At 38.8% G+C, this 25,093-nt stretch overlaps 1 protein-coding gene and 1 long non-coding RNA gene across 14 annotated transcripts in view; one reads left to right on the top strand and one right to left on the bottom strand.

The window, feature by feature from the left end:
- LOC123861500 (uncharacterized) overlaps positions 1-24,434 on the top strand; it is a 79,775-nt gene extending 55,341 nt beyond the window's left edge. Inside the window, exons 5-7 of one of the 4 annotated variants that reach the window (XR_008508087.2) lie at positions 17,996-18,086; positions 20,716-20,906; positions 23,380-24,434. This is a non-coding gene — a long non-coding RNA (uncharacterized LOC123861500). Of the gene's footprint in view, positions 1-17,995; positions 18,087-20,715; positions 20,907-22,475; positions 22,682-22,709; positions 22,901-23,379 lie in introns of those variants that run through there. The other 3 variants (XR_008508086.2, XR_006795035.3, XR_008508085.2) reach the window with 3 other exon arrangements.
- The window catches only part of HEATR5A (HEAT repeat containing 5A), a 117,819-nt gene continuing 93,530 nt past the window's right edge, over positions 805-25,093 (bottom strand). For 7 of the 10 annotated variants that reach the window (XM_064570919.1, XM_064570923.1, XM_064570921.1 and 4 more), the window contains 5 exons: positions 23,412-23,684; positions 20,754-20,978; positions 15,582-15,736; positions 7,490-7,703; positions 805-7,193 (listed from right to left, as the gene is read on the bottom strand). In XM_064570919.1, the coding sequence (XP_064426989.1) occupies positions 6,886-7,193; positions 7,490-7,703; positions 15,582-15,736; positions 20,754-20,978; positions 23,412-23,684 (1,175 nt within the window). In that variant the 3' untranslated portion in view covers positions 805-6,885. The remainder of the gene's footprint in view (positions 7,194-7,489; positions 7,704-15,581; positions 15,737-20,753; positions 20,979-23,411; positions 23,685-25,093) is intronic. The other 3 variants (XM_064570918.1, XM_064570924.1, XR_010405133.1) reach the window with 2 other exon arrangements.

The raw sequence follows: 25,093 nt of genomic DNA on the forward strand, positions 1-25,093 counted from the left end.
GCTTGTGCTCACTCTCTCTCTGACAAATAAAATTAAAAAAAAAAAAAAAAAAGATTTGCCTATCCATAAGATTTCATGTAAACGGACATTTCATATAAATGGAATCAGATAATAAGATTCATCTACATTGTAACATGTATCAGCACTTCATTCCTTTTTATGGTTGAATAATATTCAATTGTATGACTATACATATACATTTTTATACATTCATCAGTTGATGGACACTTGGGTTGTTCTCACTTTTTTGGCTATTATCAATAATTATGCGGGGTGCCTGGGTGGCTCAGTCATTAGGCGTCTGCCTTCGGCTCAGGTCATGATCCCAGGGTCCTGGGATTGAGCCCCACATCGGGCTCCCTGCTCGGCGGGAAGCCTGCTTCTCCCTCTCCCACTCCCCCTGCTTGTGTTCCCTCTCTCGCTGTGCCTCTCTCTGTCAAATAAATAGATAAAATCTTAAAAAAAAAATAATTATGCCATAACTATTCATGTACATTTTTTGTGTAACTGTTTTGAAAAAAAAAATTTTTTTTTTTTTAAGTAGGCTCCATACCCAGTGTAGGACTTGAATTCATGACTCAAAACATTAAGAGCTGCAGGGCGCCTGGGTGGCTCAGTTGGTTAGGTGACTACCTTTGGCCTAGGGTCGTGATCCTGGAGTTCTGGGATTGAGTCCCGCATTGGCCTCCCTGCTCAGCGGGGAGTCTGCTTCTCCCTCTGACCCTCCCCTCTCTCATGTGCTCTCTCTCTCTCTCAAATAAATAAATAAAATCTTAAAAAAAAAGATTAAGAGCTGTACTCTACACACTGAGCCAGCCAGGTGCCCGTGTATGACCGTTTTTAATTTTTTCATATCCAGGAGTGGAAGTGCTAGATCATACCATAATTAACTTTTTGAGAAACGGCCAAACTGTCATCCAAAACAGCTGTACTAATTCTCACTAGTAACGTACAAAGGTTCTAATTTCTACACATCCTCTACAGCACTTATTATTGTCTTTTTTTTTAAAGTAGGCTCAACGCCCCAGTTTGGAGCTCCATTAGGGGCTTGAACTCAACACCCTGAGATTAAGACCTGAGCTGAGATCATGAGTCAGACACTTAACCAACTGAGCCACTCAGGTGCCCCGTTATTATCTTTTTGATCATAGCCATTCCAGTGGATATATGTGGTATCTCACTGTGACTTTGCATTTCCCTAATGACTAATGATGTTGAACATCTTTTCGTGTGTATATTAGCCATTTGTATATGTACAAATTTCTCTCTTTGGAGAAAAGTATATTTAAATCCTTTGCCCAATTTTAATTGTCTTTTCATTGTTGAGTTCTAAGAGTTCTTTATATGTTCTGGATACTAGACTCTTGTTAGAGGATTTGCAAAGCTTTCCCTCCCATTCTGTGGATTATCTTTTCACTTCCTTGGTGGTGCTCTCTGAAGCATAGAAGTTTTTAGTTTTAAGTCCAACTTACCTATATTTTAACTAGTGCTTTAGGTGTTATAGTGAAGAAACCACTGACAAATAAGCACTTTAAAATGATTATAGAAGATGATTATGAAACTAACATAATGAGATATGCTATATAGGTTTTTAAGGAAGACCATGGAAACTCCCAACCTTTTTTTTTTTTTAAGATTTTTATTTATTTATTTGACAGAGAGAGACACAGCGAGAGAGGGATCACAAGCAGGGGGAGTGGGAGAGGGAGAAACAGGCTTCCTGCTGAGCAGGGAGCCCGATGCAGGGCTCGATCCCAGGACCCTGGGATCATGACCTGAGCCGAAGGCAGACGCTTAATGACTGAGCCACCCAGGTGCCCCGAAACTCACATTTTAAAATAGTTCGAAACTGTTATAAATGATTTAGGCATGTGTTTGCTCAGAGACAGGTTCTAAGGTGATTTCTGGAAGTCCCAGTACATGTTAAGAGCATTAATCAAACAACTAAGCAAACATATTCGTATTGTAGACAATTCTACATTTTTGATACAACATTGAGAAATCAGAATGGTCACATTACTAGTGATAAGAAAAAACATTTCCAGTGAAAAATGTAGCAAATGGCAGAGTACCCTGACTGGAGAACATAGCTGACTGGAGAATAGGAAGTGCATTGTCTAACCACTTTTCATATGATATTGACTTACAATAGCTCTGTTGACTGCTGAAACAAAAGCATTTCCATAACTTAGAAAATCTATTTTTAAGACGTTTTTGTGTTTAAACAATGGCCTAGAAGATGTGTTTCTAGTAACTGCCTGAAACAAAGGAGGAAAGGTATGGGAAGACCAATCAGTGGTGAGCACTCCTCCAACATTTGATTATAAAATACAAGGCCCAAAGCTTTGTTACAATCAGAAACAAGTAACCAACAGAAATACTGGGGTTTATAGCCCTCATTGTTTAGTAGAGAGCCTCTGTTTTGGCTGTGTATGCATGTTTTTTTCTGAGGCCACTTGCACTACCTCCAATAATAGCACTAAAAAAACTACTCTTGCTGTGTCACTGGCATACTTTAAATTGCTTTAAAAAATATTACTTTTGTTCCTTCTTGGAATATTTTATTTTATAAAGCAATCCATTACTTCTGACGTGTGTGTATGTATATATTCACTTATCAAGTTATTCTTGCCTCTAGATATTTTTCAGAAAAAAGTGATTAAACTTTGATCCCATTAAGCAAACATTGTCAATATTAGTTTTTAATTGGCAGCAATGGCCTATTTTCTTAAAAAAATATAGTTAGAATTTTTCAAAAACTAAGGTTTTGGGGAATATATTATCTATTTAAAGAATTATATGTGAATGTATATGAAAAATGGCTATTAAGTAATAAGAATTTTCCCCAAATAGCCTGTGGAATCATCATTTTATAGTGCCCCAAAGAGAAGAGTAAGCAGGAGTCCTACCCAAACAGAAATGCAATTAAAGAAAGCTAGCTCCTTTGAATATACAGAACTTGGGATTGTATTTGTGTTCTGTACTGGATATAATCAAAACAACACAAAATTTCCCATTTTCCTCAAAGCTAAAAGCGCAGGCAGGCACCAGTTAAACAGACTAGTAAACAGAAAAGTCAGGCACCTGGGTGGCTCAGTCAGTTGTGTGGCTGCCTTCAGCTTGGGTCGTGATTCTAGAGTCCTGGGATTGAGTCCTGCATTGGGCTCCCTGCTCAGCGGGGAGTCTGCTTCTCCCTCTGACCCTCCCCGCTCTCATGCTCTCTCTCAAATAAAATCTTAAAAAAAAGAGAGAAAAGTCAACACAAGACACAATTAATTAATTGGTGGATGATCACTATCAGCAGGGAGTTGGGGAACTGTATTTCTAGCAAACATAGAGGTAAAATTCTCCTGATAAATTGAGGTATTCTCAGGATTAACGAGTTATTTGTAAAGAGGAAAGTATATTCAACTGATGGAGAAAATGCAAGATATGTAATTACCTTGGTCCTAAAGTTATAATAAAAAGACAAAGGGAATTCTTAGGATACGGCATAGAGGGAATTCTCTTCAAAATTATTGTTACAAAGAACTGTTCAGGTTTTGCATTCCCCCAAGTAAGTACTATTCTCTAAGCCTGTATCTTATGATATTCCATGGACTTGAATTAACTCTATCTTGGAAGCCTTGGTCGTCTCCTCTGGGCTCCCATAGCACTATGCTTATATCTTTTTTTAAGTTTATTTAAGTACTCTACACCCAGCATGGGCCTCAAACTTACAACCCCAAGATCAAGAGTTGTATGCTCTTCCAACTGAGCCAGTCAGGTGCTCCTACACTTAAAAACTCTTTACAGGACTTACTGTATTTAAGTGCCTTAATGTTCCCTTTAAGGTTGACTTTGAAGTCTGTTTTATAGAAGTAATATTTTGCTTCAATGCTATTAATAGAAATCTGTTATATCCAATGTTATTTTTTAGGTCTTTCCATGATAAGTTTTTAAGCAGTGGATTAAATAGAACGGGACTCAACTAGTAAACTTGGCTCTACTTCTTCCCTTAGAAAAATAAAAGCTCAGGATGCCTGAGTGGCTCAGTCAGTTGGGTGTCTGCCTTTGGCTTAGGTCATGATCCCAGGGTTCTGGGATCAAATCCTGCATCAGGCTCCTTGCTCAGTAGGGAGCCTGCTTCTCCCTCTGCCTGCCGTTCCCCTTGCTTGTGCTCACTTGCTCTCTCTCTCTGACAAATAAAATCTTAAAAAAAAAAAAAAGCTCAAGACAAATACACCATTTTGTTTCAGCCAAGTTACTAACCAAGCTGGTTAAAGTGCAACAGCTGTATCACAACTGGAGACTCTAAAATAAAGGCAGATATAATTTTTGATGTATTTTTTTAGATTAAATTATTCATCTTTAAACAAATCAAAACTTAAATCATCAATATCTAATCATATAGTTTATTCCCATACAAACTGTGGAGGACAGAATTTACCAAAAAACAAAAACAAAAACAAAAACCTTTTCCCTATTGATCAGAAAGCTTCTGGTGGCAATTTGGAGAAATACAACTGAAAACATCTTAGGCAAGGGGTGAGGAAGGCTCCTGAGGGAATGTGGAACCTTGGAAAAGGAGAAAAGCTAAAGTTTGATGTAATCAGGACTGCCAGAGCACTTGTTTTTGTTTCCAGCATGGACCCTGGATCTGAAAGATAGGTTCAAATACCAGCTGTTAAGCCTTAATTTCCTTACCATTAAGAATATATTTACTAATTCAGTGTTGTTTTAAACAAGGTGATACATTTAAGAAAAAGGCTATAGGAATGTGCCTAACTCAAAGTTCCTAATTCCGTGACACTGGACATATTTTTTCATTAACTACTGACATTCATGTAACACTTCTAATCCAAACAGTTCAGGAAACTATATCACTAAATGATGAGTAGACATCTTAATGTTTAAGAATGAACTAAATGAAACAAACGGACAAAAGAACTCAAAAGTCAGTAAGTTGTATCCTAAGAACCACCCATTTGCCTTGACAAAGGAGATTTCTGAGCTCAAATCCATCCTGCATCAGTGCAGTTCAACAGTGATTAAGTATTTAGTTGATGCCACAAAGGCAATTATGAGACAAAAATTCCTCCCTTCAGAAGGTGGTCTAAAAGGGAGATATTGAAATGCAGTGTGATGTTCCATGCATAGAAGAATGTGTAAAGCACTCCAGGGACACTGGTGAGGAAGCAGTTAAATTTGCATAGTGTAGGGACACCTGTAGGGACTCCTGGGGCTCAGTTGTTAATCATGAAGTCATGATCCGAGGGTCCCCGGATCAAGTCCCACTTCGTGCCTTTCCCTCTGCCTGCAGCTCCCCCTGCTTCTGCTCACGCGCGCGCTCTCTATCACACAAATAAAGGAAATCTTAAAAAAAAATTTTGCTTAGTGTTAAGAGGAGGGTAAGAAGTGTTAAGGAGAGTTAACAAGGGGAAGTGACATTTAAACCAAGCTTACAAGGAATGAGAGTCTGCCAGATACAACAGAGAGAAGGGCAGTCAGGTGAAGGAAACAGAAGTGACAATTAGGAAGAGACAATTAGGAAGAGACAATTATGAAGACAGTGAATCCAAACTATTGCAAAGAACACTCCAAAGAAAGGGATCCTCTGAGAAAAATGCCAAGTCACATAGAAGGGATATTATTTGCTCCACAGAATTGATTTTCTGGAATCTGTGAGACTAACCAGCCATATTTTGTGGGCAAAATAATCTCAAATACAAGGAATGATAAAGAAAATTAGCTTTATTTATGTAAATTAAAAAAAATTGATTGTAGTGTTAGATTTTGTCAAGTGTTTTCATTTTGAACAATTTACAAGAGTATTTATATACAAACATAATAAAAGAGAGTACTGATCACATTGTTCCTGCTTGACTCAAAGTATTTTCTCAATTCTGAACATGCCCCTATCACTCCAGTTTTTAATTTTTTAACAGGGAAATGCTATGTTGTGACATAGTGCTTGATTAATACATATAACACTGAAGTGGAAGGAGAGTCAGTGATTACCAGCAGTTAAAAAATATTTTTTCAACCAATATGACTCTATCATTAGATTTTTTTCTATATTAAAATATGTTTCATGATAAAAGAACATACTTGCATTCGTTGATGATCTAAATTTGTTGTTTTATATAAACCCATAGTTGACCTAAATATAGATATGAATCTGTAAACTCATTAATATGAATGTCTGTCATAAATGAAAATAAACAAAATTGAGGGGAGCAGAGGTAACAGAAAATCCATGTGAGAAACTGGAGATACCCTACTCTATTTAAAATAAGTAAAATTTCCATTCTGTGAACCAAATACAAACCAAAACAAAAGGTGGTGAAAAGCCATGATATTTATAGACACCAGATCTTAAGTCACACTGTAGGGCTGTAATTAACTTGTACTACTATATATTGGATAATTCTGAACCAAGTTTCCTAAATATGTTTCCAATCATTTATGTTGTTTGAGAAATCCAGAAAGTTTAATTACTGAATAAGGCAGAATTTTAAATTAGCAATTGGGATACAATATAAATGCAGATAATTTAAAGTCAAATCTATATCTACACCAAAGTATTAAGTATACCGTGTGTGTATGGACTGTCAGAAGAAATCCATTTCATTTCTAAAGGAATGGATTGTTTAGTAAGTTCCAATTCTTTAGCACTTTCTTGAAATTCCCGGCAAGAGCTCTGTGGTTTTATTAAATTGAAAAAAAATAAAAATAAAAACCCACAAAAAATGTTAAGTTTGATATTACTTCAAAAAGTCACAGCTATTTAAGACAATCAACCAGACCTCCAAGTGCACTTGTGTCTAAAATGTCACTTTTGTCCCCAAAGAGAAGGAAATAATCAAGTACTTTATTAAGGTGCTTACTATTAAAACAAGAAAATCAGAGGAAATTGGTCTTTAATTGGATGCTTACATTCTTTCCAGGGTTCTTAGTATGTTTAGATGTTGGTATCTTGACTTGGACATTTTCCTGGTTGCCCCTGATAGCAGCCTCAAGGCGGGCTTTCAGGGCTGGAGAAGAAGCCATTACATTTTTAAAAACTGATGAATACTGAGGCCCAATCTGCATGAGATTTTGCAAAGCAAAGTCATGTAAATTTTTCATTACGGAAGTTGCTGATCCCAGAGCATTATCATCCAAAAGGAAGGAAATGAGGATGGGCAGAAGACAGGCCACCAGCTGAGAACCTGTTAAGTAAATAAATGATACAAGTCCTGGGTTGAAGGTTGTGTTTAATATATAAAGTTGTAAACTTACTTATCTGTACACATTTTTCCCCACTGAAAGGGAAAAAGGATCCTTCTAAATCTCTCCTCTCAAATTAACACTAAATAATATCAATATTTGGAATTAACACTTGCCTTTCAGTGAATGTGGAAATATAATGTTAAGTGACCAACTGAATGTTTTACATTTAAAATAACATTAAATTTCTGATTTGGGACAGATTCTTACTTAGTATGAATTTAGTGCTGACACTTACGGTGCTGTTCTTCTGCAATGGCTACCAGTGCTTCCAAGACCTTTATGCCTTCTTGAAAGATCTGAAGTTCAGTAGTGTCTTCAGGCTTTCTCTTGTCTATTTCCTGTAGTTTTTCCACAATAGAGGATACTAAAGAGTAAATGTACGGGTAGGAAACAGCTGGATTTGGATACTGAAAAATGGAAAGTAGGAGCTGATAGGTCTTGATTTGTACCTAATTAGGTAAGAAACAAAAATAGTATAAACTGTAAATATACATTTATATTAACAAGCAGACTGTAATGTAAATTTGAAAAGGAAATAAAAATTGTGAGTTAAAACCTTTTTTTAAAGAAAAGTCTCTAAAAAATGCATTTGAATTTTTTTCTAATTTACCTTTAATTGTGAAAAATCCAAGTGCTAACGGGTGTTAAAAGAGGGACAACAGGGGTGCCTGGGTGGCTCAGTCATTAAGCGTCCGCCTTCGGCTCAGGTCATGACCCCAGGGTCCTGGGATCGAGCCCTGCGTCAGGCTCCCTGCTCAATGGGGAGCCTGCTTCTCCCTCTCCCACTCCCCCTGCTTGTGTTCCCTCTCTTGCTGTCTCTGTCAAATAAATAAAATCTTAAAAAAAAAAAAAAAAAGGGACAACAGAGCAAAATGGAGTCACCTGGGCGAAGCCCATGTTACCAAACCCAGACTCAATACCTAACTTAATTACAGTTTCAACCTCTCCCAGGACTGGAATCTTAAACCAGTCAATCTGGAATTACATGGTCAGCACTAGTGAGGTAATCTGCCTGATAGACCCCAGCTATCCCCCTAAGGAAGGTAGCTTTGCCCGAAACAATGCACCCTTTGTTAGTAACTTCCTTGTCCTTCCTCTGTCTATAAATCTTTGATTTTGTACAGCTCTTCAGAGCTCTTTTCTATTTGGTATATGGGATGCTGCCCAATTCATGAATCGTTGAATAAAGCCAGTAAGATCTTTAAAATTTACTCAGTTGAATTTTGTTCCTTGACAGATTTGGTGGCAGTGATGGGATCTGAAGGAAACTTCTGAAGGCTTTGGCAGTTAAAGGAGAAACACAGATGTGGACTGGTGGTTCCATCAGCAGTTCTCCATTTGTTTGGAATCCCAGTCTACAGTCCCTATTTGTTGGGGTCTGTTGGTTCAGTTCTTTCCCCAGCCCCCACATCCACATTGGGATTTGCTGGTGTTTTATACAAGGCCTTCTACTGGCCAGTCTGCAGTAACATCTCTTTGGTCACTCCTTGTATGTTGATGTGCACATGAAGTAAAGGCTAGTGCAGATGGAAATCCAGGAAGCCAAAAAGCTGCAAAATTGGTGGGCACTGGTAGAGTACATAAAAGCTGTTAAGAGTGCTTGTTACCTGACTCTAGGACTCCTATCTAGGATAAATGGGTCACAGAATGGGTTAGATTGACACAGATTACCTACCAACCTCAAGAAAATGTCTATGCAATGAAGTACACCGTAAAACCACCGTGCAATCCCCAACCCAGCAGCACATCCCTCTTAGGGATTAGTTTGGCTCTGAGAGACCCAAATATTTAAAGAAATGGGATCCTTAAATTCCAAAAACTTGAGCACCCCACCTTCTGGCACACCTGTTTATTTTATATCTACGAACTATATAGTCTCTGTAGCTATAAAGACCTGTAAGAATGGCAAAATCTTACTAAAGGCAACCTAGAATTACAATGGCCATTAGGGAGAAAGTGCCAATCAAACAAGGTCAATTTTTTAATAAGTGCACTTAAAAGCAAGGGTTCTCAAATCAAACAAAGAGAATGGGATACCTATTTTAAATGTTATGCAGAAGCTTCCAAAAGGCTTTAAGATTCCTCAATAGCTTCACTGAAAGTTTCATTGCAAAAAGGGAATAAAAAATTAGACACAAATGGTATCTAAAACAATACCTCCTGCATTGCAGCCCTCTGGGGGCCCATCCTCAAAACACCGGCCCAGAAATTGGGATACTGGAAAAAAGACTGTTCTCAAAGGTTTTGTGCAAATCCTTCAACACCAATTCAAATGCTTCCATATCTACCTTGGAAGAAGGCCCCATAAGGGCCTCTCCCAGAACTGACAAGATTCTAAGGGAATTTCTGGTACATTGCTATTATTCTTTAAATAGACAAAGGAAACTAAAATTAAAATTAATGGAAAACATCACCAAATTCTGGTAGATACTGGAGCTACACTCTCTACATAAATCCCATTCAGGACTGCACATAGGATCCTGGGGAAACTGGCAGAAGCCAGCAAAGAATGATAATCCTTATGAGAGTCCACTCTCCCAGATCTGTCTGTAGTAACAAGTAGAGTGAGGAAAATAAAACATCTTTTGCATCCTCTTTGAGGATGCCTCGAGTTCAAGGGAACTCAAGTAACTATTCCCAAGGTAAGTCTATGGTCAAAAGTTGGCCAAATTAGAAGCTGATTTTCAGAACCTGATGGGAATGTTTTTGTTTGTTTTTGAGGATTCCTTCATTAAGCTAAAATGAAACTCTTACCTATTAAAATATTCCAAGACACACAACTCTAAATCGAAAACATAGTAATCTTTTGATTTCCATCTTAGTTGACAATCTCCCAGATATAAAGAAGCAAATTGAAGATAATGTAAACCAATTCTTCGAGGAATTAAAACCAACTGTCCTGGGGTGCCTGGGTGGCTCAGTTGTTAAGCATCTGCCTTTGGCTCAGGTCATGATCCCAGGGTCCTGGGATCGAGTCCCACACCAGGCTCCCTGCTCATCGGGAAGCCTGCTTCTACCTCTCCCACTCCCCCTGCTTGTGTTCCCTCTAGCAACTATCCTTATTTTACAGATCTTTGCAAAAACAGAAATGAGGCTCCAGAAACAATTCAAAATCCACCTATCCTTTTTACCAATCCTAAAAGCTTCCCTTTTTATCTCAAAAGGCTTGTAAGTATTGTTAAAAATCCAGGCCAAAGGGAACAAAAGTCCTTTCTGGAGGAACTTGCATTCTTTCCTGTGCCTTTGAGATGGAAATGTTTTACCAAGTATTCTCTGGGAACTGTTATCTAGATTATTCCTAATTCCTAAGACTGAAGACAAAAAAAAGAAGAGGCTTTTTTTTTTTTTAAAGGGAGGGGTAGGGGCCCCTGGGTGGCTCAGCAGGTTAAGCCTCTGCCTTCCACTCAGGCCATGATCCTAGGGTCCTGGGATTGAGTCCTGCATAGGGCTCCCTGCTCAGTGGGGAGCCTGCTTCTCCCTCTGCCACTCCCACTGCTTGTGCTCTGTGACAAATAAATCAAAATTAAAAAAAAATAAAATAAAAGGAGGGGTGCTTGGGTGGTTCAGCCAGTTAAGCATCTGACTCGATCTCGCTCAAGTTTTATCTCAGGGTTGTGAGTTCAAGCCCCACACCGGGTTCCATGCTGGGAGTGGTGCCTACTTTAAGAAAAAAATGATCTACTATATGACAGATTATTACTCAGCCATAAAAAAAGAATGAAATCTTGCCATTTGACATGACATGGGTAGAGCTAGAGAGTATTATGCTCTGTGAGGTAAGTTAAAGACAGTACCATATGATTTTATTCATATATGGAATTTAAGAAACAAAACAAGCAAATGGGAAAAAAAGAAACAGGGAGGCAAACCAAGAAACAGACTCTTAACTATAAAGAACAAACCGATAGTTAACAGAGGGGAGGATGGGTGAAATAGATGAAGGGGATTCAAGAATACACTTGCTGGGCGCCTGGGTGGCTCAGTCAGTTAAGCATCTGCCTTCGGCTCAGGTCATGATCCCAGGGTCCTGGGATTGAGCCCCGCATTGGGCTCCCTGCTCGGTGGGGAGTCTACTTCTCCCTCTCCCTCTGTCTGCCCCCTGCTCCTGCTCTCACTCTCTCTCTCAAATAAATAAATAAGATCTTTTTTTTTTTTAAAGATTTCATTTATTTATTAGAGAGAGAGAGAGAGATGGAGTGCATGAGAGGGGGTAAGGTCAGAGGGAGAGGTAGACTTCCCACTGAGGAAGGAGCCTGATGCGGGACTCAATCCTGAGACTCCAGGATCATGACCTGAGTTGAAGGCAGTCGCTTAATCAACTGAGCACCCAGGTGCCCCTAAATAAATAAGATCTTTAAAAAAAAAAAAAAGAATACACTTGTCATGATGAGCACTGAGCAATGTATAGAATTGCTGCGTCACTATATTGTACATCTGAAGCTAATAGAACACTGTATGTTACCTGGAATTTAAATAAAAACTTTAGAAACACAATCTGGATCCAACTGCTTTTTTTTTTTTTAGGATTTTATTTATTTGACAGAGAGAGAGAGCGCAAGTAGGCAGAGAGGCAGGCAAAGGGAGAGGGAGAAGCAGGCTTCCCACTGAGCAGGGAGCCCGATGCGGAACTCAATCCCAGGACCTGAGCTGAAGGCAGATGCTTAACCAACCGAGCCACCCAGGCGCCCTGGATCCAACTGCTCTTTAATGAGCTAGTGAGGTTTCATCATCATACCTATCTCATGGCTCAAACTTTAAAATGAAAGCTCTTTGCTTGAGAACATCTAAGGAGTGACCAGGCAGGGCCATCACAAATGTCATGAATGTTCTCCAAGACCAGTGATTCCAAACACTTTGATGCCAAGACCCCTGACTCGAGGGCATAAGTAACTTATGGAAGATACCTGAGCACTCAATCCTTGTTTGACCAGTTCCTGGATGTGTCAGAGGACACATACAACAAACCACCATCCTCAATAAAATTCCTGATCCTTTAACAAGGATGAGACTCACGCTCCTTTTCCTTTCTTTCTTCTTTTTTAAAAAGATTTTATTTATGTATTTCAGAGAGAGAGAGAGCAAGAGAGAGCACGAGTGGGGGGGAGGGGCAGAGAGAGAAGCAGACCTGAGCCAAAGGCAGACGCCCAACTGACTAAGCCACCCAGGTGCCCCTCCTTTTCCTTTCTGAGTCTCCCAGATGCTCTGTGTATCTGCTCTACGTCTTCAATAATTCTGCTCGCTTTTCCTTTTGGCTTGCGTTTGATTTTCATCCTGCGAAAAGCCAACGACCCTTTGGTGGGTCCTCAGACCTGGTCTGCCTGCATCTGTATGTTTACTTAAAAATAGTTTCCAAAAATCTTTTTGGTAACTTGAAACCTTAAAATTATACTGAGATAAGTTGAAAGGTGGATATTCATTCAATATCTGGATCATTTCCAAATAAAATAAAAAGCTGAAACATTAATTACTCAACATAGGTTTATCTATTTTTGGTTTATTACTAAGAAACTTAAGATAGTTGGCTCTGTTAGTAAACATGTTTGGTTCCCTACCAAAAAATATACTGAGGAAAAATATGTTTTTAGAAATTACAAAATGTATTCATAAATTTGTCAATCTCAAGAATGTTGGTTTAACAGTTCACAGTTTTCCATTAGAAATTAAGGTTTCTGGGGCACCTGGGTGGTGCAGTCGGTTGAGGGTCTGACTCGGTTTCGGCTCAGTTCATGATCTCAGGGTTATGGGAATGAGTCCTGGGTGAGGCTCCACGCTTGGTGCACAGTCTGCATGAGACTCTTTCTCCGTCTGCCCCTCTCCCCCCACCACACGCTCGCTCTCTCTAAAATAAATAAATAAGGGGTGCGTGGGTGGCTCAGTTGGTTAAGTGTCTGCCTTTGGCTCAGGTTGTGATCCCAGGGTCCTGGGACTGAGCCCTGTGTGGGGCTCCTTGCTCAACGGGGTGTCTGCTTGTCCCTTGCCTTCTGCCCCCACCCCCCTGTTCATGCTCTGCCTCTCAAATAAGATCTTAAAAGTAAATAAATAAATCTTAAAAAAAAGAAATTACGGTTTCTAAGGGTTAAAAATTTTCATGTATGTAATGAAACTACTAGAAGTATTTGTCAGCAAGCCCTCTAGCTCAACAATAGGCCCCAATAGTTAAGACCAGAAATAGACAAGACTGCTTAACTCATGCCCTATCTGAAAACCACTGTTGTTCTTATACTTTCTTGAGGCATTGACGGAAGACGTTTTGCAATGACCTGAACATTCCAACTACCAGGCCAAAAAAGCCCTGATAGCAACGGAATGCCTAGAAGACCACATCCTATACCGTTCCCTGCCCATGATCATTTGCTGAACACACTTCCCATGATCAGTGCTGCCTGCTCTTGCATGAATCCCCCGAACCTCTCCCTATCAAACTCTAGGTGTTCATTTGCTGGCAGAGAGGTCAGTTGTTAAGGCTTGAGCCACCTCCCCTGGCTGCTGGCCCCCCAAATAAAGCTCTCCAGTTCTCTTTTCCAAACCCTTGTCTCTTGAGTGATTGGCTTCTCCTGCGATTAGTTTATCTGAGTTTGTTTGGTAACAGTGGTGGCAAACCCAGCCAGGAGCTATGCATTTGATTTGTCTAGCCCCCTTGGGATTCCTAGGGATGGAGCAGTTGGCCTCAGCAGTGTGTCAGGGCTTAACCACTTGTTTCCTGAGTTAGCGGCTGTGATCCATCGATCGATAATAGAATCATCTCTGTATCCTAAGAAAGTAGAATGTATGTTTTCAGTTAAGAGAAAGAATGAGGGATGCAGATGATGCAATTTTGCTGCGGGAAAAGAAAGTAATTTTGTCCTAAAGTGAGGCTGGTTATTTCAGGATGGGAAAGGGGAAAGACAGAGGACAAGATCCAAAAGTACAAAAGAAAGTTGTAGAAAGTTTGTGGAAAGGGATTTTGGGAAAGGAATTTTATTCATGGTCAAGCTGCCTAAGATTAGAATAAATTCATTTAAAAGTAAAAAAAGAAAACGAACTTTTTTTTTTTAAAGATTTATTTATTTGACAGAGAGAGACACAGCGAGAGAGGGAACACAAGCAGGGGGAGTGGGAGAGGGAGAAGCAGACTTCCTGCTGAGCAGGGATCCCGATGCGGGGCTCGATCCCAGGACCCTATGACCATGACCTGAGCCAAAGGCAGACGCTTAATGACTGAGCCACCCAGGCGCCCCAAGAAAATGAACTTTAATATCATAAATACACTGGTACAAAATTAGAATTTGGCTTTCTCTCTGTTAAATGGACAAAGTTTTCTTGGATTATTGGTCTGCTCCTGATAAAAGATTATAAAAGGTTTTTCTTTGCCTTATTAAAATAATCTACCAGAAAATAAAGATTCTGCATTTTATCAAAATAATTTCCCAAGTTTCATATTGTCTTTATCAAGTCTTTGATTACTAAGGAAAGCTGAATGTTCTCTATTAAAAGAACTTTGTTTTTTAAACTATGTAACTTTCTGTATTACCCATGAAATCTTTACTACTACTATTTGATGAAATGTTTTAAAACCTTTTGATATTATTGACAGATTTCCCCCGAATCTAATTGTTAATTAAGTCTTTCTGACCAACTCATTCTTCAGTGCATAAAGGGAACAGGATGTTAATTTAGCAAATGAAGGGGTCATAAAGGAATGAGATTAACTTGTGTGTACAGTTTTCAGGATGGGTCCCATTATTTCATATCATATTCTCAAAGGCATGTAAAGTCTCTTTTTTAGGAAATCCACTATAATAAGCTACAAAGTATCTTATTAAGGGGCGCCTGGGTGGTTCAGTCAGTTGAGTGTCCAACTCTTGATTTTGGCTCAGATCATGATCTCAGGGTCATAAGACTGAGCCCCACATCAGGCTCCAAGCTCAATGCGGAGTCTGCTTCTCCCTCTCCCTCCCCCGCTTGCATGCAGGCTCTTTCTAAAATAAATGAATACAATCTTTAAAAAAACAAAAACAAAGTATCTTACTTAATGTCCCTTGTAAGTTCTAGACATATATCAATTTTAAGATGTCCCTATTTCAAATTAAGTTTTTTTGTTTGTTTGTTTGTTTTTTGTTTCTTAAACATTTCCTTTATCTTTCTCCAGCTATGCTCTATCCTTGGGGCCAAAGAGTAAGACCATTATTATTTGGCTTTGTCACCCTAAGAATACAAATTGCTCTAAACCTAAAAATAAAAAATTTAGTGTGGTCCTTCTTGTTGAAGCCAATAAAATCACAAAGAAAAATTTTAGAAAAGCCTAAACATATTCCTATTACAAACATCTCTCTACTAAAGACACTTACCACAGGATCTTTTATCTCAAGAGTAGCCTTAAATTTCTCAATACAGCGCTTCTGAAGGCATGGGATGGTAGTAACTTCTGGACTGGTAGATAAAATAAATACTGTGACAGCAGTAAGGAGACTGATTTCATCAAGTTCTTGATGTGTTCCATCTACTAAAGAGAAATGGTCTATGAGAAACATCCCAAGATTGCCGTATTTATTGTTTTATGTATCTGTGTGAAGATGCCTCTAGTTTGATAGCAACAATTTCTGTGTACACAACAGTCACAGACAATAAACACTAATGGACTGATTTTAAGAATCCTGGCAAATGTTGTAGGTTTTAAAATGTACACTGTAAGTAATTCTACAGCCAAAAATTACCAAAGTAATTATATTCTTTACAGATAGACATCAGTAAATATGTATGTATATTTACTAGGAATATACATTTCCTAGTTGTGTGACCTTGGACATTGAACCTCATTTTTACTTTTCTCATTTATAAAATGAAAATATTAACAGTACTTGCATTTATAAAGTTATGAGGATTAAATGAGTTATTCATGTAAGGCATTTGAATAGCATGTTGCACATATGGTCAACACATGTTAGCTATTATAGTATCATTTTTGTTGTGGAACAAATTAGAAATGCATGTACAACTGATTTTTCTAAGATTATGGTATTCATATTTTGACAATACAAGTGTCAAGTGAAAATACCACTTTTTAACAGTACAAAAAACCTGAAAATACCGCATGGGCCACAATCATTTGAAGGAATTTTCTTTTTTTTTTAAAGATTTTTTTTTATTTATTTATTTGAGACAGAGAGAATGAGAGAGAGAGCACATGAGAGGGGGGAGGGTCAGAGGCAGAAGCAGGCTCCCTGCCGAGCAGGGAGCCCGACGCGGGACTCGATCCAGGGACTCCAGGATCATGACCCGAGCCGAAGGCAGTCGCTTAACCAACTGAGCCACCCAGGCGCCCTTGAAGGAATTTTCTATTAGATATAATTCTCCTTCATTTCCTCCCATATTTACCTTCATAATCTCATTCAATAATTTTAATGAACCTGCTGTGAAAACTCAATTTTATTTGAAAAGAAAAAGGGGTGACAAATTTGACTCATGAAACTATGTAAGAATGGATTACTACTTATGAAGAAATGATATACAGGGATCGAGATAATAGCTTTGCTACATTCATTCAACAAATATTTAAGAAACAGCACTCTTTCTGGCACTGAGAATATAAGTTACAGAAGATATACTGTACCAACCAGGAAGTAAATAAAGAATTTAATTTCAGTTAGTCACAAGATCTATGAATATAAAAAATACATTAAAAGATCAAAGTTGGGGCTCCTGGCTGGCTCAGCTGGTAGAGAATGTGACACTTGATATCAGGGTCGTGATTTCGAGCCCCATGTTGGGTGCAGAGATTCTTAAATAATAAACTTTTTTTAAGTAGGATCCATACCCAGCATTGGAGCCCAATGTGGGAACTGAACTCACAACCTTGAGATCAACACCTGAGCTAAGAGATCAAGAGTCAGACACCTAAGTGACTAAGCCACCCAGGTACCCCAAATAAGTAAATGAAGTTTAAAAAAAAAAAAGAAAATAAAAGAAAGCAACCCAGGAGTTGCTACACTGGGTGGTCAGAGAAAGCGTTGAGATTAGTATCTTAACTGAGGCTTGAGAGATAATAATGAAACAATAACAGTAATGAAAGCAAAATATTATGAATGAGTGTGATTTTATAAAAATAATTTGAATAATTTTAAAGTAAAAGGTACATGGGTCAACATTTAACATGATGACAGCATTATTATAAGTACTTTATATATGTATTAAATATTTTATCCACATAACGGCACCATGAGATGGGTACTCTTATTTCTTCCATTTTATGGATAAGGAACAGAAATTTAGTCATTTGCCCAAGTCACACAATTAGTAAGGCAGATAGTTTGATTCCAGAGAGCATACTGTTGTTTTTTTTTTAAAAGATTTTATTTATTTATTTGAGAGAGAGAGAATGAGAGACAGAGAGCATGAGAAGGAGGAAGGTCAGAGGGAGAAGCAGACTCCCTGCCGAGCAGGGAGCCCGATGCGGGACTCGATCCCGGGACTCCAGGATCATGACCTGAGCCGAAGGCAGTCGCTTAACCAACTGAGCCTCCCAGGCGCCCCCAGAGAGCATACTGTTAATCATGATGCTATATTGCTTCCCAAACAGTTGTTATTTTCAGTCATTCATGACAACTTGAAACTGCAACATAGTCAGCTAGTCTGTTTAGTAAAAATGTCTTTTTATTTTCAGTAGGATAAAGCTCTCCTGGGTTCCTCTTCCCCATTTCTTCTAAAATTCCCTCTTCCCCATACCCCTCCCTAAACTCCCTTTTTCCTATCCTCTTTTACCTAGCATAAGTGCAAGATTCCCTTAGCATTAGCCCCACGGAGAGGCCTCTGTGGTGAGGAAGCAAGAGACTGAAGACTTTCTCCAACAGCCATGAGTGAGTCATCTTGGAAATGGATCTTCTAGCTGCAGCCCTGGCCAACATCTTAACAGTAACCTCATGAGTGAGAACCACCCACGGATGGTGCTCCAAATTTCTGACCCATCAACTATCAGATAATAATTGCTTGTTGTTTTAAATCGCTAAGATTTCAGGCAATCTGTTACACAGAAAATGGTTTCCCTGTGATCATCAGCTCCTGCTTAATTTCTCTCAGTAGCTAGTCTAAATCCTCACTGTCCTAACCTCATTCTCTGATAAACAAAAAACGTATTTGTGGTGTGTGATGGAAGAGGCAAGCTCTTTGTAACTCTCATCATAAAAACTTACACTTATTACTTCCCATCTCTACCTCCTTTTCTTCCCTCCCACTGGCAGAGGTTAATCCTTCTAAAAGTACTATGAATTTTATTTCTTCCTGCTTAGAAGGGGACATTGCCTCCCTCCCTAATATTTCCAACTCCAATCTCATCTCTACCTTTTTTCCCCATAAGCACAAACTCATGCTAGAGTCTTATCTTAAGAAAATTCCTTGCCCCTAGACTTTCCTTCAGCTTTCGTCTTGTCGACAGGAGTCTATCCTTACTTTCCTTACCTTCCATTTACACTGTTGACCAAGCTCTCACCATTAAAAAAACTCTTTTCTTTGGCTTCTGTGACTGTATTCTCTCCTGCATCTCCTCCATCTTGCTCCATAAACTCAATTTGGGTGATTTTATCCATCCCATAGGTTACACTGATAACTCTCCAATACACACAGTCTAAAATCATCTCTAGCTCGGATTACTTGAACTCCAGACCTCTACATATTATGCTCCACTTGATTATCTGAAAGGCATTTCAAACTCAACTTATTACATTCCCCTGAAAATGTTCACTTTGGAATTTGTTAATGGCACTATGAGTGCTCAATGTACTCTTTCAATTCTTAAACCAAACTATCAGTAAATTCTGTTAATATACATGCTTAAGATTTTATTTTTAACATTTTACTCTTTATCCTTACATTACTATCTTACCTCCAAGAATCTTGTTTTTTTTTTTCCTATAGCTGTCACAGTGATTCTTCAGAAATGCAAATCCTATCACTTTACTCCCCTTCTTAAAACCCTTTAGTGATTCCAAATGCATATTAAAAGCAGTCCAAATTACAAACCATGCAAACCTCCATAATCTGGCCCCATGTCCCATCCAACTTCATCTCTTTAATAATCACTCTTCATCACCCTCCTCCGCCTCTTCTTCTAACCCCACATCCTTTCATTATTCTACTTGCTGTCCCCAAATATACCGTATTATTTAGGTCTACAGCTGTGTAATCGAAATGTGCCTAGAACCCATTTCTATGATGTCCATGTGGAAAATGCTTTCTGATTCTATAAGAAATCGACTCTTCTGAGAAGCCTCTTGTGGTAGATATAGAGCTGTACCACTGAGATCCCCTTCATGGAGGAAAGTGCTACCCAGCTGTGGGAGTATGGTCAGCTTAGCTCCCTTAGGGTTGGCCTCAGCTAGAGTTGCCTTGACTGAGATCACATCCTTCCTGTGGTAGCCCACGTCTGAGGATAATAAAGTAAGGCCTATGTGAGGCACTCATATGGGCAATCGGCAGAGCTCCCAATTGTTGGGGGCTTGCACTGGAGTCCGACTTCCTCTTCTGCCAATACTACTTTCCCCTACTCCCTTCACAGATGTTGTTCCTTAAACTCCATCTCAGCAAGAGCTTCCAGAGAACCCTACCTGTTACACTCTGCCTGATTCACTCAGAGTGGATTACTCTAATTTTTTAATCGGTCTTTTTGCTATATTTAGAAATGTGGTGATAAATAAGACATCACTGTTGCCTTCAAGGAGTACTTTATATTAATCATATAACAATTTATAGATACCAGACTCATCTTTAGGCACAAAGTAGGTGTTCAATAAATGCTGAATTCAATTGAAACCTATACACCATATGAAAGAGAATATGGTGAACTGTGACATTTATAAACAGAACAAGGCAGGGATAATCTATAATACGTCTAAGGACTTTTTACAATCACCATGACATTATGTTGAAAATGGAAACTATACAACAGTAATAAGAGAAAAACAAATTTTAATGGATACTGAACATAATACTGGCTATCATTTATTGATATATGCTTTCCATATGTTATGTTACTGCTCTAACAATTTCCTACAACACAATACCCTTATTTTGTTAATGAGAAAACTAAGGCTCAGAGAAGTTGAGTAACTTAGCTAGTCAGTTAGCTAGTAAGTGATGGAATGAGGATATAAACCCAACAATTTTATTTTAGATTTTTAATGCATAACTTATGCACTTTTTTATATACTGTGTGCATTAAAAGGTTCTGTCAGCTAGTTATGGATCATACTATATTCGTATACTAATATTATAATTGAAGGTCTCTCACTGTTAACTTAATATACAGACTGCCAGTCATTTAACTGTAATAAAGAGTAAAGATACTAAAATGAGAACATATATGTTTCTATCTACTTTATATATATGTTCTCTGAACACATATGCAGTGAATATGGGCCCCACTAGGTGAGAATGCCAAATACGATCAATTAAACAGCTTATTCTCAAAAAAATGTTCCTCTTGCTTTTTAGAACAAACTAAACAATTGCTTCCAAGCAGCCTTAATTACCTGGATCCCAACAGTCAAGTATTGTTGTTAAAGCACTACGGAGGAGGTCAGTCCAAGCAGTGTGACTCTTTTCTGCTCTGGCCATGGGAGAAGACAATATTCCTTTCAGAGCCTGTAGGGAAGCTGCAACAGTTGAAGATAACTGGCCCCCAGGTAACTTCACAGCAGTTTCTCTGAGGACCCCAATTGTAAGGTACAATATAGTAGGGAGAATTGATATGCTTCCTGTAAGACACATTTTTAAAAACACTTTATGTTTCGGTCTATACATATAGTTCCTAAAAAGAAATCATCGATGAGTAAGACAATGTCAAAAATTTCTAGCTTTTAAGACATTTTTCATAAAGGATTATAACTATTAATATAATTTAGATAGCGTTAAGATTTTTAAGACTGCATTAAATTTTGGTTATAACTGAAAATGTTATTTAAATTGTGTCACAGTATTTTTTGTATCTTTTGCTGTCTTATTTGGTAGTTGACAAATGGTCAATTTATTTTTATTTATTTTTTAGTGTGATAAAATATAGACAACACAAAATTTATAATTTTAACCATTTGAAAGTGTACAATTCAGTGGCATTAAGCACATTCACAGTGCTGTACAACCATTACTACTATCTACTTGAATTTATTTTATATCAAACTTTTTTCTAAGGAATTTGTAGCAATCCACTCAGTATAAATTATTAAAAATTTCATAGCCACGGGGCGCCTGGGTGGCTCAGTTGGTTAAGCGACTGCCTTCGGCTCAGGTCATGATCCTGGAGTCCCGGGATCGAGTCCCGCGTTGGGCTCCCTGCTCAGCAGGGAGTCTGCTTCTCCCTCTGTCCCTCACCCCTCTCATGTGCTCTCTGTCTCTCATTCTCTCTGTCTCAAATAAATAAATAAAATCTTTAAAAAAAAAAAAAATTTCATAGCCACTAAGGAGTTGAAAAGTCAGTTATGTTTAAAATGAGAGACTAAAACTAAAATGGTAAATTTAATGCTCCCAGAGGCTACTCAGCAAAACTCTCACGGTGTATTTTTGTCCCAAATCTTCTGCTAGTCACTTTTTCTGCCATACTTGCTGCAAGGCAGTATGTGAGAATAAGGAATATAGGTTTTAATTCAAATCAAAGCTGAAAATCATGTTAAAAGACAGCACAAGACATGTTTGGTCAAGACATGTTTAAGCAAAAATATGCTTATCAAGTAAGAATCTATTAAGTATGGAGTATCTATTATGTACTAAACTTCCTAAAGAATACAGTATTTCATTGGAAACAAGACATATTTGCTTGTATATATGTTTATATTTTTGATATGTAATAAATTACAGATAATGCCTCTATATGATGCATAAAACCTATTTACATATAGAAGCAACATTACACGCACAGATATATGCATGCACACATGAAAGAACAACTTTTTTTTTTTTAAGATTTTATTTATCTATTTGACAGAGAGAGACACAGCGAGAGAGGGAACACAAGCAGGGGGAGTGGGAGAGGGAGAAGCAGGCTTCCCGTGGAGCAGGGAGCCCGATGCGGGGCTCGATCCCAGGACCCGGGGACCATGACCTGAGCCGAAGGCAGACGCTTAACCGACTGAGCCACCCAGGTGCCCCAAGAACAACTCTTTATGAGCTAGAGTTTTTAGAGAAGCATTTACAGATAACATAGGCCTGGATATGAACTTCATTTTTTTTTTTAAAGATTTTATTTATTTATTTGACAGAGAGAGACAACGAGAGAGGGAACACAAGCAGGGCGAGTGGGAGAGGGAGAAGCAGGCTTTCCGCTGAGCAGAGAGCCCAATGCGGGGCTCGATCCCAGGACCCTGGGATCATGACCAGAGCCGAGGGCAGACGCTTAAGGACTGAACCACCCAGGCGCCCCCTGGATATGAACTTCAAAGGAAGGCAAACTTTTATTTTATTTTTTTAAAAGATTTTATTTATTTATTTGACAGAGAGACACAGCGAGAGAGGGATCACAAGCAGGGGGAGTGGGAGAGGGAGAAGCAGGCCCCCCACGGAGCAGGGAGCCCAATGCCGGGCTTGATTCCTGGACCCCGGGATCATGACCTGAGCCGAAGGCAGATGCTCAACGACTGAGCCACCCAGGCGCCCCAGAAAGGCAAAATTTTAAAAAGGAGAGAAGGTATGGACTACGTCAGATCAAGTAATACCATGGACAATAGGGATAAGCATGAAGGCTCGTAGGTTAAAGATTCACAGAGAAGGAATCAGGAGGAGGTAGTGACTCAGCAGAGCCTTCTGGAGCCTCAAATGCTCTATTAGAAGTATGGACTTGATTCCAAACTGATGACAAACTCTGTCATCACCAAGAGAGGAACAGTCCATTAGGTATTTTATACCAAAAAATGCTCAAGAGCTAAATCACTACCACTGACAGGTTAAAAATACTGTCAACCAAAAAAGAGCATTATCTGTTGATAGTACATGGTATCTCTCTATTTACCTTCACCCTTTCAGTAAAACAAATTACTAAAATGTGATGTTAATCTTAAAGGATTAAAAACATAACCCACCAAACCTTTGAGGCAGCATTAGTTTAATGAGAAAAGAATTGGCAACCATTATCTCCTTTATTTACTATAACCATTTCTCTCCCTCCAGGTCAAGGAAAGCAGTCAAATACCACAGCATACCTTCAGGAGAGCACACAGCAGGAAGTTCAGAGAGGATGACTAACGCAGCTGACACCAATCTACTTCCATCTTCCGACAGCACCTGTGGCTTCGTAGCTTTTACTCCTGGGCTACCTGTCAATTTAGGATTTAGTTCTGGAAGCTGTCTAACTAGAATGCATACACACAATTCCAGTGTTGCAAAAACCAAAGATTTCCCAGGCACAAGTCCTCCTGTGTCCTTGCCCTCTCCAAACTCTGGCAGGGTTTCCTTTTCGGCAGCCCCATCATCAACTAAAAGACAGAAAGAACAGTGTTGAATAAACACTTCGTGTTTGCTTTGGTTTGGGTAGATGGCAATTTAAGTCCATTTCTGTTGTAGGTAAAATATATTTTTTTAAAGATTTTATTTATTTATTTAATTGACTGACAGAGAGAGAGAGACAGTGAGAGAAGGAACACAAGCAGGGGGAGTGGGAGAGGAGAAGCAGGCTTTCCGCCGAGCAGGGAGCCCCATGTGGGGCTCGATCCCAGGACCCTGGGATCATGACCTGAGCCGAAGGCAGTCACTTAACGACTGAGCCACCCAGGCACCCCTGTTGTAGGTAAAACATTTAAATAAATGGCTGAAGTCTTGGGTGTTGAAGAATGAAAGATAAAGTTATGGAGGTAAAAGGAGTTGTCTTTATTATGACTACCTATTGCAGTAGATCAAAAGAAATCCTTGGTAACCCTCTCAGCTTTAAAATATTGTCTAGTTAACAACTTGCTGTTAAGAATGTGAACCTGAGGGGCGCCTGGATGGCTCATTTGGGCATCTGCCTTTGGCTCAGGTCATGATCCCAGGGTCCTGGGATTGAGCCCCACATCAGGCTCCTTGCTCTCCTGCTTCTCCTTCTCCCTCTGCTGCTCCCTCTGTGCTTGCTCGCTCTCTCAAATAAATATAATCTTAAAAAAAGGAAAAAAAAAAGAATGTGAACCTGATAGGTCCAGCTCCAGTGCCTACCTTGTACTCTTAAGTATCGATAATGGCGGGCAGAAAGATATGAACCGAGGTCCCTATGTTTTTTAAGAAACTGCCATGCCTGTTCAGGACTGCCTGCCTCTGGGACTTCTTTTAGATGACAGAACAAGACCTTGTGTTTTAAATCCACTGTGAGATTGAGTTTTCTGGTATATGTAGTCAAATATAATATTAAATGATAAACTCATCAATACCAAATTAGATTTATAAACAAGCAATTTAATCACTTTGCAAAACATAAGTCATTAAAAAATAGTCAGTAGTTATGGGGTACTTGGCTGCCTCCATAGGTGGAGCATAAAACTCTTGATTTCCGGATTGTGAGTTTGAGCCCCAACGTTGGGTGTAGGGATTACTTAAATAAAGAAAACTTAAAAAAAACCTGTCAGTAGTTCTTCCATGTACATTGGTAAACACTCATAGCTAAAGTAAGTACTTAACCAGTATAAAGGATTTTTTCTCCCCTTCCAGGATTTTGTTAATATTCTCATTTTCCCAAGGAATACCTTAGCTACTAACAAAATCCAAGCTAACATGTAGAGGTGGATAAAAGGACTTAAAACCATACTTAGAGAGGTTTCATTTTTACTACACACAAAACATTATCAGAACAACATAGACATGTAAGAATACTTTAAAAAAGTAATGCTGATTAATGTGATTATAATATGATTAATTT

This window comes from Mirounga angustirostris, unplaced genomic scaffold, assembly GCF_029215605.1.
Source record: "Mirounga angustirostris isolate CCGP_5_RB_7025 unplaced genomic scaffold, mMirAng1.0.hap1 SCAF_9, whole genome shotgun sequence".
Classification (NCBI taxonomy): Eukaryota; Metazoa; Chordata; class Mammalia; order Carnivora; family Phocidae; genus Mirounga; species Mirounga angustirostris.